General features: G+C 33.0%; 1 protein-coding gene across 7 annotated transcripts in view; it reads right to left on the bottom strand.

Moving 5' to 3' along the window:
• Positions 1 to 15,391, bottom strand: part of LOC114327866 (uncharacterized) — an 88,663-nt gene that overhangs the window by 22,660 nt on the left and 50,612 nt on the right. For 6 of the 7 annotated variants that reach the window (XR_007698212.1, XM_028276578.2, XM_050651322.1 and 3 more), the window contains 13 exons: positions 13,772 to 13,828; positions 13,670 to 13,714; positions 10,034 to 10,093; positions 9,934 to 9,975; positions 9,817 to 9,861; positions 9,718 to 9,759; positions 9,622 to 9,660; positions 2,894 to 3,094; positions 2,765 to 2,839; positions 2,630 to 2,713; positions 1,540 to 1,644; positions 1,382 to 1,486; positions 1,222 to 1,326 (listed from right to left, as the gene is read on the bottom strand). Coding sequence is in view for 6 of the 7 variants with exons in the window: in XM_028276578.2 (XP_028132379.2) it covers positions 1,222 to 1,326; positions 1,382 to 1,486; positions 1,540 to 1,644; positions 2,630 to 2,713; positions 2,765 to 2,839; positions 2,894 to 3,094; positions 9,622 to 9,660; positions 9,718 to 9,759; positions 9,817 to 9,861; positions 9,934 to 9,975; positions 10,034 to 10,093; positions 13,670 to 13,714; positions 13,772 to 13,828 (1,005 nt within the window). In the remaining variant the exon portion in view is untranslated. The remainder of the gene's footprint in view (positions 1 to 1,221; positions 1,327 to 1,381; positions 1,487 to 1,539; positions 1,645 to 2,629; positions 2,714 to 2,764; positions 2,840 to 2,893; positions 3,095 to 9,621; positions 9,661 to 9,717; positions 9,760 to 9,816; positions 9,862 to 9,933; positions 9,976 to 10,033; positions 10,094 to 13,669; positions 13,715 to 13,771; positions 13,829 to 15,391) is intronic. The other variant, XM_050651319.1, reaches the window with a different exon arrangement.

Here is a 15,391-nt window from a genome sequence, read left to right as displayed (position 1 = left end):
TGCTGCAGTTAATACTCAATGGAAAGATCGACGGAAAAAGAGGAATTGGTCGAAAGAAATATTCATGGCTCCGAAACCTTCGTCAATGGACTGGCTTATCAGCAGATCAATTGTTACATGCCGCACAAGGTCGAGAACGATATCGGCAAATTGTTTTGGAAGCTACCCACGCCTAAAACTTTGGGCACGGTACTTAAAGAAGAAGATGAAAACATCCAGATATTGGGTTTTCTGTACCTACGTTAATAATTATTTTTTGAACTTTAGTGCTGGTCTGAAAGTACTCACTCCGTGAGACTGAGCTCTCCATTACTCTACGGGTCAGACTATGAGGGTAAATCTACACCCCAATCGCTTTTGTTAAGGTTTCGGCAGTCACTAACAGGATTCCCAGAAGCCAAGAAGGATGTGGATAAGCTTAAGGCAGTAAAAAGGCCAACTTGGTGGCTTAAAAAGGCATTACGGAAGCAGAAGCTCAGGTTTACTTTTTGAAGAGTACTTACAGAACAGATAACCAAGAACTTACTGTGCGGATGACACAAGTTCGAGGTGGCTAAAATAGGTGATCTCAATTTTAAGGCCTTGGGAGAGTGCATCTCTCAAGCTTTGAAGGGGAAGCCATATCCAAGCCGCACTCATGCACTGCTTTTTTACAGGACGAAGATGGAGAAAGTCTCGAGTCCAAAAGGACCTTTAATAGACTAAGGATAAGTCACCATAGGATGAAGAGATCTATGGACAAACTAAATTAGCAAATCTTCAGACAAAGGAGTTTTATGGGCCTTCTTAATGGATTCTGAATCACGAAGAGGGCTACAGCAACTAGAAATGTCACTCTTGCGGAGCAGTAAAGTAAACTTTCCGAACCAAAGAAGGGAAGACCAAATCGTTGGAGGAAAAATACTGCAGGGCGCCCCAAATAAACTAGGAAACCATAGCAAGATTACAGTAGCTCACAAATCTTTGAAATGGTGGTACTAGTCAGGATGACATGTCACCAAAATTTACGGCAGACCTAATAAGCAAACAGTCAAAGCCATGGTAGGTCTGCAAACAGGAAGTAAGCTGAACAACCTTATTGAATATAGTATGGGTATCATTTTTGGTAATGGCATAATCTATATGGAATATAGACGCTAATTCTCCTAATTATTACGTGTATATGAACATTTAATAAAAACACCAAAAGGAGCTCGCATTTCTGGGTTTTCCCGGAATTACCTGTATTTTTACCGGATCTGGTAGAAGAGTTTTAATATCCGTAAGAGCTTTTTCAGAAGTTTCGATAGTATTTTTTACAGCATCTGCTAACGTATCTGACTTTTCCTAGAATATGCTTATATTTAATGAAAACTGGTATTACATTCTTGCAAAATTTTACCTTTAGTTTTAAGGGATCTGGAAGCTTGCTGGATATGCTATCAAATGCTGCGTTAGCATCATCAGCGGCATTTTTAAGAGAATCGATTATTTGTTTAGTTTTTTCCTATAAAATCATAACTTATTATTTTTGTAATAATAATATCAACTTGATTTTACCTGTAAGTTTAGGGGATCTGGTAGAGATGGAATATTTATTATTGGATTCGTAGGTTCTACTTTAGAGTCTTTTGAAGCTTGTTCTTCCTTTTGCCTAGCTTTTTCCTATAATATGTATTTTGTACTATATTACGTTTACGCGAGTTATGAATTTGCTGTCTGAATAAACATAAAGGGGACTAACAAAAATGGTTACTTTAAATTATCAGAAAAATATATAAAAATTTAAAAAAATAATCATTAATTTGAAAAGGGCTGGACAATATATAGAAATGTAGAATGGAACGATGATATAAACTGAATAAAAAAAAAAGTAGTAAAGACAGAGAGAGACGGTTCCCCAACAGAAAGACGATCAGTGGGATGATCACGAAAACGATGGAAAACAGAGAGAGTCATGTTTAGAGAAAAAAAAAGAAGAAGAAGAAAAAGAAGACGAACAAAGTTGCTGGCTTTACCATAAAGATCGCACAACCCAGTTTAAGATACTAGTAATGTCTTACATGTAGATGGTCTCTGGATTGGTGGAAGAATTCGCCAGGATAAAGACAGGTGGAATAGGCCATAACTGAACATTCGCCAAAATTTATGGCAGACCTAATAAGCAAAGACAGGAAACGAGTCAAATTAATAGGAGGTTTGATAATAGTACACTGCAAGCTGAATGGGCAGTTAAAACTGACGGGGTTGGCAGATGATGACCTATGCAAATTTTGTCATCTAGAAGAAAATCCAGCAGATCACATTATATTTCAGTGTGACAGTCTGGCAAATGTGCGGTTATTTGCACTAGGCGAAGAAAATACACCGGCAAAGAGCTACATGAAACCTTCAGTCTCGAAGTTATTAGAAATTTTTGGGGCTAGAGGACCACAATAGATCTGAAAATGTCGCACTGGAATAGACCAACAGCGACCTCATGGAATCTACCTATTTACATGTGGAAGATAAAGAGAAAACACTGGTATTCTTGTTAGAGAAGATGTTCCAACTATATGGATTGTAAAATTTCAATATATCTTCATTGTATTTAAGCGTAAAGCGATATTATTATTTATTAAACAGTTAAGTTTGTTAACCATTTATATACCTTAAGCCCGAATGGATCTGTTATAAAGTTGTGTATATCTTGTTTCGTTTTGTCGATGTTTTCCTGAACTTGTTTAGATTTATCCTAAAATATAATTCGTTATTTTTGGAAATTTAACACTCGATAAAAATTTACCAATAAGCCTAAAGGATCTGGTATTGGCTTAGGAGTAGCTGTGGCCTTACTACTTGTAGCATTTGCAGCGTTATCCTAAAAATGTGAATCCTTTATGTTCATTTTTTCGTAAAAAACTATTCGAGTTACCTTTAGGTGTAATGGGTCAGGAAATAAACCAAATTCTACAGATTTTACTTGTTTCGCCGCCATAACTTCTTCCTCCACGGGTTCCGAAGAAGGGGATGAATCATGATATCCGTTCAAATTGAACATATCTGATAGGGAGTCGTCAGGTGGCTTGGATGGTTTTAAATGAAACATGTCAAACGGTTGCCTATTTAGTGACTCCTAAAAATAGATCTTTGATATGACGTAATATTACATTATTCGATTGATTATAACCATGTTGTATCTTGGTGTATTAGCATTTTATTATATTTTCTTATACTTGTTAAGTAAGTGGCAGCATGATTATTTATTGTAAAAACAATTTTACAGCTATGACATACGCGGCAGGAGTACGACCTGACACAGAGAGGAGAAAAATATTGATCGAAACAGCGGAGATGAAACCCTTTCGAAAAATCGATGGTACGACTCTATGGGACAGAGCTAGAAGTACAGATATATGACGGAGAAGCAAGGTGGACAACATTAATAACTGGGTAAGAAACAGAAAACTATAAAAAGAAAAGAATCCCTCTCATTGGCTGTGTACCATAATAAAAATTACTAAAGGAGTAAAAATCTTCCTTTGTAGATGGTATATAATTTATTAAAATTTTTCTAAAAAAGATACAAATTGGACTTAAAGTGGGTATATCACTGGTACGATACAAATAAACGTTTTCGGACTAATTAGTCCATCATCAGGTTAAAGTCTAAAATAGGTAAACCACTGTATAAGAATGACAAAGTTAATTTTGACTGTTAAAAAGTTAGGAAAAATTAAAACATGTGGTTACTTATTCCAGATCCAAAGTAGTTGAAACTAGCTACTGTGGTAGGTCGAATGACCTTACCAGTATAAAAAATTAGCCATTTCGGCTACATCGAGAGTGACAATAAGTCGATGTTACAAGAATAAAGTGTAATTAAACCATAATGGAGTCTTCATCTAGGCTTCAAACTAAATGGTCGGTAGGAAACGGACTGATTGAAATTTGACATTGAAAGACTATTGACAAGAAGGTCTTGTCAATAGTCTTTCAATGTTAAATTTCAATCAGTCCGTTTTCTACTGTCTTCAACATGACCATTTAGTTTGAATCCAAGATGAAGACTCCATTATGGATTAATTACACTTTATTCTTGTAACATCAATTTATTGTCACTCTCGATGTAGCTGACATGGCTACTTTTTTATACTGGTAAGGTCATTCGACCTACCACAGTAGCTAGTTTCAACTACTTTGTTTCTGGAGTAAGTAACTACATGTTTTAAATTTTCCTAACTTTTTAACAGTCAAAATTTAACTTTGTCATTCTTATACAGTGGTTTACTTATTTTAGACTTTAACCTGATGATGGACTGGTTAGTCCGAAAACGTTTGATTGTATCGTGCCAGTGATGTACCCACTTTAAGTCCAACTTGGATATTGTTTAGAAAAATTTTAAATAAATTATATACCATCTACAAAGGCAGATTTTTACTTCTTTAGTAAAACAGAAAACTAGAATAGGATGCCCGCATAAACATAATGACAACAATTATAGTAGTAAGGAAAACGAGAGATTGTTCTCCAATAGGAATACGATCAGTGGGAAGGCCACGAAAACGATGGAACGACAACTTACTGGAGGCACATTGAAAAAACAGACAGAATCATGACTTTGTAAAAAGAAAAAGATTAAATAAACTCGTTTAATTGGAGTTAGTAATTTATATCCTAGCAGATATCCCAGAACAAGCTTTACTGTTAAAGAACATTTAACGAAACTGGTACAATGAAAGGTTTATTCAAATCACAGCGTAGAAAACCTGCAATAACTGAAGAAAAGATCCACACTTAAGTACTAGATAAATATCCTGGAAACTTGATATTACTCAAAAATTCGCAATGAAAATTTTACTTGACAATAAATTCCATCCATAGAAATAAGACTAGAATAACCAAAACAGTCACAAGTCACCACTTTTAATAGAGCTCCATCATTCTCCTAAACGTGTTTCGCGGTTTCACTTTTCATCAAGAAAACTTGTAGCTGAAATTATATTTATCTATACAGGATGTTTCATTAATAATGGTCAATATAGTAACTGGAGAAACCTTAGCACAAAATACGAAGATTTAACCTAAAACACTTAAATAAAATGTGATTCCTTACTGAGTTACAGGGTGTTTGATCTAAAAATTTAAAAAATATTTTTGCTCAGCATTTTAAAACTATTCGACGTATCCTTTTCATACTTGGCAGGACGTATAGGTGCTGTACAGACTACTAAATTATGTTAAACAAACGTTTCTGGCTATTACCAGAGGCGTACGATGGGGGAAAGTAAATGGTTGACCTTGACCCTTTCCAAATTCTACGCCAGTGGCGTAATTGCTATTTTAGTCCAATATTTGGATTCTCCAATACTTTCTATGAAAATAATGTACTCTTCACTTGTAACCATAAAGTTTTCGAGATATTTGAAGTTGAAAATTCAACGGCACAGCTATTGTGCCCCTTCATTTTTAACATCAAATATCTCGAAAAATAATGATTGTATCGTTACGAATGAGGACGATATTATTTACATAGAAAGTATTGGAGAATCTAAATGTTACGCTAAAAGAGCAATTCCATCAGTGGTGTCGAATTTGAAAAGGATCAACCATTCACTTTTCCCTGTACGCCTCTGGTAGTAGCTAGATACGTTTATTTACCATCCAATAGTAGGGTGTAGAGTATCTACACTTTTTGAAAAATACGATAAGGATATTTGAGATACTTTTAAAGTACTGGGCACAAAATATTTTTAAATTCTAAATCAAATATACCTATTACATACATATTAACTATGTGTCCAGTACTTTAAAATTATTCGACATATATCCTTATCATACTTGGGGGAAAGTGTAGGCGCTGTACATCATACTAAAATATGTTAAATAAACCTTTTGACTACTACCAGAGGCGTACGACAGGGGAATCTTTCCAATGTTCTACGCCACTGGCGGAATTACTATTTTAGTGCAATTTTTCTATGTAAATAATATATTCATCATTCCTACCGATAAAATCATTAGTTTTCGAGATATTTGAAGTTAAAAATGAAGGGGCACAATACATTAACCAAAATAGCTGTGCCGGTGCATTTTCAACTTCAAATATCTCGAAAACTAATGACCTTATCGTTACGAATAAAGAGTACATTATTTTCATAGAATGTATTGGAGAATCCAACTATTGGACTAAAATAGCATTTCCGCCAGTGACGTAGAATTTTGAAAGGGTCAAACATTCACTTCCGTCGTACGCCTCTGGTAATAGCCAGAAACGTTTGTTTAACACAATTTAGTAGTTTGTACAGTACTTATACTTCCTGCCAAGTATGAAAGGGACACGTCGAATAGATTTAAAATACGAAGCAAAAGTAATTTTTAAATTTTTAGATAAAACACCCTACCCTGTAACTCAGTAAGGAACCATATTTTATTTAAGTGTTTTAGGATAAATCTTCGTATTTTGTGCTAAGGTTTCTCCAGTTACTATATGGACAATTATTAATGAAACACCCTGTATTGTCTGTAACTTGCATAGGCTAGTATAATAGCTTCTTATGCATGACGTAACAAGAAGTCAGATGGAGCATTGAAAGATAGATAGTAGTTTTTAGATCCTGAAGAAATGGTGGTATACCAGTTATTGAGTTCGAGAATAAGTACAAAGTACATGTGATAACATAATTTTGAAGATAAAGATATTAATTTTCCTGTAAGATTTTGTTCTTGGAAAAGATAAAAAAAATTATTTCAGATCCTGGGAGCTGTCATCTAGGATGTACATCACGTGCCTGTTTATTTTGTTCAACAGATATAATATATAGACAAAATTACACAAGGGAAGAATAAAATAATGAAATACAGATTGTCTTTGTAATGGACTATTCAAATTCCGAAGATTAATAAAACCAGACCAATTTATTTTAGTCCAAATATTCCAAAACATAACAAAAGAAAAATATTTTTTTATTTCAGCTATTACACTGATATAATCAGTACGATTATTTTGGAGCTAAATTAAAATGTATCATGGCGACGGACAGATGAATATTCAAGTACAAATAAAGCCCACAAATTTCCCAAATGTTGCTTAAGAGGAAACAGTAGCTATCAACAGGTAGCGAAAACGCGTTCCAAGATTGCGGCTGTAATTTTGAATATTTTTTCGAGATATTTGGCACACGTATTCGTAATATAATAAAGAATGGCAGTACAGAGCCGAATTTGAAAAATATATTAATATGTGAAAATTACTCGGTAATTAAATAAAATATTAAGAAAACGAGCCTCTACCGCCATTAAGAAGAACAAAAAAATACACTTTCTTCAAATAAACTTTTTTATCCGATGCCTAGATTTTGTGTCATTTTGGAACTACTAAAATTTTTTATTTCATTAGTAGTTCCAAAATGACACAAAATCTAGGCATCGCATAAAAATTTATTTGAAGAAAGTGTATTTTTTGTTCTTCTTAATGGCGGTACAGGCTCGTTTTTTTAATATTGTATTTAATGACAGAGTATTTTCCACATATTAACATATTTTTCAAATTGGGCTCTGTACCGCCATTCTTTATTATATTACAAATACGTGTGCCAAATATCTCGAAAAATATTCAAAATTACAGCCGCAATCTTGGAACGCGTTTTGGCTACCTGTTGATCGCTACTGTATCACCTTAAATGGATGTCACATTTCATGATTATGCAGTATGGTGAAAATTTTCAAATGTTTTTGTAGATATATTATTCAAATATTTCGGTATAATATTGTTGGAAAATAAAAGCATGTCATCAGATTATCTGGTCCTTTATATTTCAATTAGGATGGTCGAAGTTCTTTAAATATATATACAGTGCTAGTCAAAAGTCCTCTTCTCCATCGTATCTCTTGAACGGCTATACTTATAATAGTGGAATTAGGAGGGAGGAAATAAACGGACGTAAATGTCTCAACTAGTCATAACCGGTGACGTAATAGTGACAGATGACATTTCAGAGCCACTTTGACCGATAATTTTTAAACGGGACCTTATGGCAGGTGATATCTCGTTTAAAAGGTATCGAAAATTCAATAATACTAATTTTGTTAGTGAATGAATAAATTAAATAAATATAGAATTGTACTTTTTCATTTAATTAATAAAGATTTAATCAAATGAAGTAAAAGTCAGACTTACTCTCAATCTTTATTATAACTTCCGACGACCGGTTTCGCTCTTTAAAATTTGTAGAGCATCTTCAGGTCAAAGGTAACAAGTTACAAAATGCTACAAATAAAAACCGGAATTAGCACATTGTCTGGTTGTAAAAGATGCTAAAGATCCATATGATCAAGCCAATGTTGAATAACATACATAAAAGTAGCGAAATAGCATACCAATGCACATGCAAGCATTCATGGGGGTGGTGGTACAAAACTTCCCTCAAACGCAACAACATGCGCAGAAGTATGCTATATATAATCATGCAATCATAATGTGTCGTACTTACATTCGGATACAAGGTGCTATCAACTCAGTTTTCATTATCATGATGTTTCTTTTAAAGTTATGTTAACGGGATATGGTGGAATAGACGGACGATGCAGCAAAGGTAAACAAATCTATGGGACTTTTTGTTGTTTACCTTTGCTGCATCGTCCGTCTATTCCACCATATCCCGTTAACATAACTTTAAAAGAAACATCATGATAATGAAAACTGAGTTGATAGCACCTTGTATCCGAATGTAAGTACGACACGTTATGATTGCATGATTATATATAGCATACTTCTGCGCATGTTGTTGCGTTTGAGGGAAGTTTTGTACCACCACCCCCATGAATGCTTGCATATGCATTGGTATGCTATTTCGCTACTTTTATGTATGTTATTCAACATTGGCTTGATCATATGGATCTTTAGCATCTTTTACAACCAGACAATGTGCTAATTCTGGTTTTTATTTGTAGCATTTTGTAACTTGTTACCTTTGACCTGAAGATGCTCTACAAATTTTAAAGAGCGAAGCCGGTCGTCGGAAGTTATAATAAAGATTGAGAGTAAGTCTGACTTTTACTTCATTTAAAATGAACTCTCACATGCAACCCATTCAAGATTTAAAGATTTAATCGTCTGCCTATGTTTATTTGTCAAAAAAGTTGACGTTGACAAAAGTTTGACAAAAACTTTTTTGACAAAAGTTTTTATCAAAAGTTTTTATATTTATTAATTTATTCATAAAAATCAACTTAAATCCAAACAAAGTTAGTATTTTTGAATAGGTATTTTCAATACCTGTCAAACGAGATACCACTTGACATAAAAATTATCGGTCCTATGTAAAACTATCGGTCAAAGTTGCCCAGTAACGTTATAATATGTTACTATTACGTCACCTGTTATGACTATCTAAGGAGCTTACATCCGTTTATTTCCTCCCTCTAATTTTCACTATTATAAGTATCAAAATCGTATCGTTCAAAAGATACGAGGGGGGAGTGACTTTTGACTAGCACTGTATATATTAATGTTGATTTACTAATTTTCTAATTTTACTAGCGTTTGCCTGAGATCGCTGATTTTTATTTTATTATAATATTTACTTTTTAATTCAGATATGATTTTCTCAACTTATCTTTACATTGAATATATTTCAACCCAATCAACTTATATCTTTTACCTTTTTAACTAACTCAAAATCTGAGTTAACGCTAACACTCTAAAATAAATATACACTTATTAGGAGGTTATAAAAATATGGTAAAATCTATGTTACCTTTTTTGCCCCTTGTACAGCATGGGACACAGTTCTTTTGTCCTAAAAAATGTATTATTAATTTTGTATTATTTTTTTGTATTTGACGTTAACCAGTACCTTTGTTAACAGATTGTCCTGAGAATTATTCTGTTTCGGTTTAGTCTAAAAATCATTTTATTTTAGTGAGTTCGTTTTACTCTCATTAGATCGTTTATTATTTGTTATATTTGTTACCTGTTTTGTTTTGGTACTTTGATCTACTGGTGTTTGATCATCCTACAAATGCACAAATTTAGTTCTTTAATATTCTTTTATCAGGTAGAGTATTTTTTACCTTGTAGCCTTTAATAAGGTCATCAAGATCTAATACAATATTGTCGGTTTCTGGATTGACCTAGAAGCCATAAAGCTTTATTTAAAAAAATATTGTCTAAAGACATAATATACTGAAATTTATTTCTTGAAAGTTATAGAGAAATTGAGAAAAAATTAGAATTAAAACTAATATAGATGGAAAATCCAGACGTGAAATAAATTTTACAAATGTATTTTTAAAATAAAAGTTTTGTGTAAAAGAAGATAGAAAATGATGCATGCTATAACTCACATATTATGTAGGTAGCGTTTGTTTTTAACTATACAGTGGTTGTATAGAACGTTGAACGAATGGAAGAGTACTATTAATATTAACAGAAAAATTCCGAATGTACAATGAATGCTAACATCTCATCATTCAATCGCCAAGTTTTTCTCTTTCTCTATTCATTCTTCCTATTAGACACCTCTATCCTGAATAGCCTTTATTTCACTGATTCAAGTTATTTATGGTGTTCTTCACCTTATTTTTTAAGCCAGGTCCAAACTAACAGTGGCGTGCTGGAACTTTTCAAGCGGCCCGGTGATTTTATAGAAAAGCGGCCTCCCATTGTTATTTTACCTTTTACTATCAGAATTTATTTTTATTTGTAACTTAATCGTATTGAAACAGCTTCTTGAATTTGAATTGATTTTTAATATTCTATACTAATTTATTAATTTAATGTTATCTCCAACCTGTTCTCTGTGCTTCATGCAAATATTTCTATTAAGCTAACAGCTAACCAGACATGATGCGTCACAAGGTAACAATAAGTTATGGACTGATTTTTGTTGTACCATAATATATGATTATATTTAATGACAAACTTTGAGTACTAGATGGCCCGCAGACCGTGTAAGTCCCGTGTATGTACATAGGTATATGTTTGAATTGAAGGAAATTGGAAAACCATAAAAATATACTTGTACCTATGTGTGAAAAATTTTTTTTTCATACTCTTTAGCAATCAAAACACAAATAAGGTTCTGTAAGCTAATTTGCTGCCTGCAGAGCAAAGGGCTCCTATTGGCTTGGAGAGGTCTTCTCACGTGACAAAACCACTTTAACCGTTTTTTCGTCAGCTGGCCAGATTATTTTGAATACCCATCGGCATGATGTTCTAATAGAGGTTGAAGTAGGGGGTTACTGTGTGATTCCGGTCCTTCATGGTGCTTAGTGTTATATTTAGTGATCATGTCCTGTATGAACGGGAGTCTTCATGAAGCGTTAGGTTTGATACACACCAAGGTGCATCAGTTATCATTCGCAGTATTTTAGATTATTTTTTAAATTATGGCTGTATTTGACTTGCTCGTACACATCCTTAGAGTTAGATTCCGTACGTCCGGATAGGTTTTATGACAGCTTTGTAGACAAAGACTTTATTTTCTAGGGTCATTTTCGATTTCCTACCTACTTAAAAATATGTTCTTTCCAATTGAGTTTTGAGTCAAGATGTACTCCTAGGTATTTGGTGCGGAGGATTAAAGAAGTTGGATATTATTAAGTGAAACTGGGGGACACTGGTCTCTTCTCAAGGTAAAAGTCAATTGGACTGATTTTGTTTCATTAATTTTAGTTTTCCACTTGTTTGACCATGTCTCGATTTCATTCAGTTGTACCTGTTGAATGTTAGATGCTATAATTGTATTTTCGTTGACTGCAAGGATGACAGCATCATCTGCAAACGTACCAGTGATGCTTTCATTATTGTAGGGTAGATCTTCTGTGTATAGCAGGTATAAATTTGCTCCAAGAACACTGCATTGTGGGATACCAGATTTTATAGGAAAATTATTGGAATAACTTTCATTCACTCTTGTTCGGAATTCTCTCCTATTTAGATAGGATTTTAAGAGTTTCAGGTAGGTGATGGGAAGATATTTCTTGATTTTGAAAATCAGGCCTATGTACCAAACCATGTCAAAGGCTTGACTAACATCAAGAAAGGCAGCTGTGCACGTACAGTACGGTTTGCTTTCCACTGCAGAATTTATCGTGTGTACTATTCTATGAACCTGATGTATCGTTGAACGTTTTTTTCGAAAGCCAAATTGGTGGTTGGGTATCTATTCATCCGTGTTGGGGTCTGAGTTCATTTTTTGTAACAATAGTCTTTCAAGTATTTTGGATACGATTGGTAGTAGGCTTACTGGCTTGTATGATGAAACCTCGTTTAGACTTTTTCCTGTTTTTGGGATTAATTTATTTCAGCGGTTATAAAGAGCTTTGGCCAGTAGTTTGAGCGTAGAATGACATTGAAGATGAGAGTTATCAGTGTGACTGCTTTATCTGGTAGTTCCTTTATCATCTTGGGTGTTATTTTATCTAGCTCAGGAGCTTTTCTAGTGTTTAAATATTGAATTTCTTGTTGCACCTCATTTTTGGTTAGTGGTCTATGTATGAAAATAAATATTATCTGTAACAGTCATTAAGTCTTATTAATTTACTTAATCTGTTTTTACGATTAAAAAAAATTGATTATTTTTAAACTGTTTTGTTAATATTATTTGATTTTAAATGAAAAAAAAAATTTGTTACATCTAAATTTTTTGCGAAAAAAACTTATTTGACCGGCCTCAAGAGGCCGAGGCCTCTCGGTGATTGCACCGATTTATTTATATGGCCAGCACGCCACTGCAGACTAATAACTTTTTGAGTCGAAAATTCTTCCGCATTTTCGCATCAACGATGTTCGTTGAGTTGATATTATGCAGCCTAAATATTTATATTGCTGACCCTTTTTCTCAATTGTAGGTCTGGTTCCTCTTATTCTTTCTCTATTCTCAGATAGTTCTCAGTCTACTTTGTGGTCTAGTTATGTGAATATCTTATTGCGTATATTTATATCTTATTTCTGTTAGACATCTCTTTATATCATCACATTTTCCACCCATTTTTAATGTTTCCTTTTTGCTACCACTCCTTAACTTGTCTGTCGAATCTTACACATATTCGTCTATCTTTGGATTCTGCCATAACTAGCTACATTTAGTGAGCTTTTTTTACTTTTACTGATTCTTTTATTTTTTCTGACCCCAATGCTGGATTGTCACTTTGATATACATCTTTGTTTGCCAGAGCTTCTTTTGACGCTTGACGAGTGCAGTCTTTAATTTACTCGTAAATCATTTCCGTCTGTCGTTTTGTCTATACAGTAATCATTGTTTTGTAAAAATTATCAATATTTCCTCCAAAAGAAAGACATATTTACTTACATAATACTTGAATTTTCAGGCTTAAGCTGGGAGGGGGTTTGGCTGTATGACATAGTAGTTAAAAGAATTTATAATTAATTAAAAATTTCCAGTGTAAATGTAAGAAATTGTAATTAATACTTGAATTGTCTTCAAGATATCAGAGTAAATAGATACACACGATGCAACATCAGAAGAAACATAAGTTAAAAATCGTTAAAGAATAAAAATAAAGGGATAGCAGCACTTAAAATGACAGCTACATATTTGGATAATTCTATCGAAATTAAGACCACGAATAATTCAACACTACTTAATAATGTTCTCTAAACAATAGCTTTCAATAAAATAAATTACTTTTATTATTCGAATTTTAGACACTTTAATATGTACTTAAGTGATATTGCTTTTATACCTTCTTGGGAGTAGGTTCTTGTTGCATTTTATGGATAGCTTGTTCCTAAAAATATCAAGGTTTACTCTGGTGTTAACTTTCATAAGCATTGTGATAACTTACATCAAATTTAACATTCTCAATATCATCCAAGAAACTTGACATATCATAGGCTTTTTCCTAAAAGTAAAATTTCTTTTATTTGTGGGTAATTGAATGTGTTTAGGTGTTGTAGTAAAACTATGATAGATATAAACTTGAGAAATAAGTTTATTGTGAGTGGTAGAACACTTTGGAATAAGTAAATAATTTTTTTATATTCTCATTTAAGTTAGTCATTCATTTCACTGTGAATGATCTAGTGGATCAAAGGTTCAAACTCTATCCAAAAAATAAAAAAGGCTAACTTAGTAGTGTAAAATCTAAATAGATTTTCTACTTGACTAAAACACGCTTGTCTATAGTATCAACTAATGGATAAGCAAGCAATACCGCAAGAGATGAAGCTTGTGACTCGGTGATACTCACTCCTTAAATCCAGTAATATTGAACCATAATATAAATTTATATTTAATTGTTGCGTTAGATCTTTATTTCTATCTTATTTATCGCCAATAAAAATAGGTTAAACTGGTCATGAAAAACCTTTGACAGGAGTTTGGCAAGTTTGATAGTTAGAAGTTAGTTAGGTTCTCTGTGTAATATAGCTATAAGCTCTCCTTTGCTCAGTCATAAGCAAGTACAGATCCTAAAAATACGAGAATTTATATAAATATAAAAATCTCATGACAGACGTGATTTTAAGATAATAAAATCCAAATGTTTGTTTATGACAACGAAAAAACATATAAAAAAAGTTTTCCAGAAATTTGAAAATGAAGCGAAAAGATATTGGCTACGACTAAACTAAAAAAAATGCGATATATCGAAATGGGAGGAAACAACAATAATGATAGCAAGTATATAAAAATGAAAGGAGCAGAGGCTGTATGTTTTGAAAAACTGACAGAATTTTAACAATTAGAAGTAACTATGACGAACACGGGAAAATGAGAAAAAGTTATAAAAAACCTATACAGAAGTAAAAACTTCAAATTGTATTTTGGTATAAAATTGTTTATTTAAAAACTATCTAAAAGTCATCCACATGGATTACAAAACGTTTTCGTTCTGAACAGAATATCTTCAGTGCATTCCGCAAAGTAGTTGTAACTAGCACACCAATGAAGGTGGTAACTTCATAATATATGGCTTACATTATAACTTTTGATAAAATATTGTGACCACAAGTCGATGTTACAAGATTAAATTATGTATGTGCCTAAAGAGCAACATGCTTCCCTGCTCGAAAAAACTAGGTACTTGACCAACTGATTAGTTGGTCTGTGCTAATTCAAATGGCAAGTACCTAGTTTTTTCGAGCAGGGAAGCATGTTGCTCTTTAGGCACATACATAATTTAATCTTGTAACATCGACTTGTAGTCACAATATTTTATCAAAAGTTATAATGTAAGCCATATATTATGAAGTTACCACCTTCATTGGTGTGCTAGTTACAACTACTTTGCGGAATGCACTGAAGATGTTCTGTTCAGAACGAAAACGTTTTGCAATCCATGTGGATGACTTTTAGATAGTTTTTAAATAAACGTTTTTATACCAAAATACAATTTGAAGTTTTTACTTCTGTATAGGTTTTTTTAAACTATGGTATACAGCCAACTATTGGGATTTTCCCATTG

This window comes from Diabrotica virgifera, chromosome 5, assembly GCF_917563875.1.
Source record: "Diabrotica virgifera virgifera chromosome 5, PGI_DIABVI_V3a".
Classification (NCBI taxonomy): domain Eukaryota; kingdom Metazoa; phylum Arthropoda; class Insecta; order Coleoptera; family Chrysomelidae; genus Diabrotica; species Diabrotica virgifera.
This window is presented reverse-complemented; position numbering and strand designations above follow the sequence as displayed.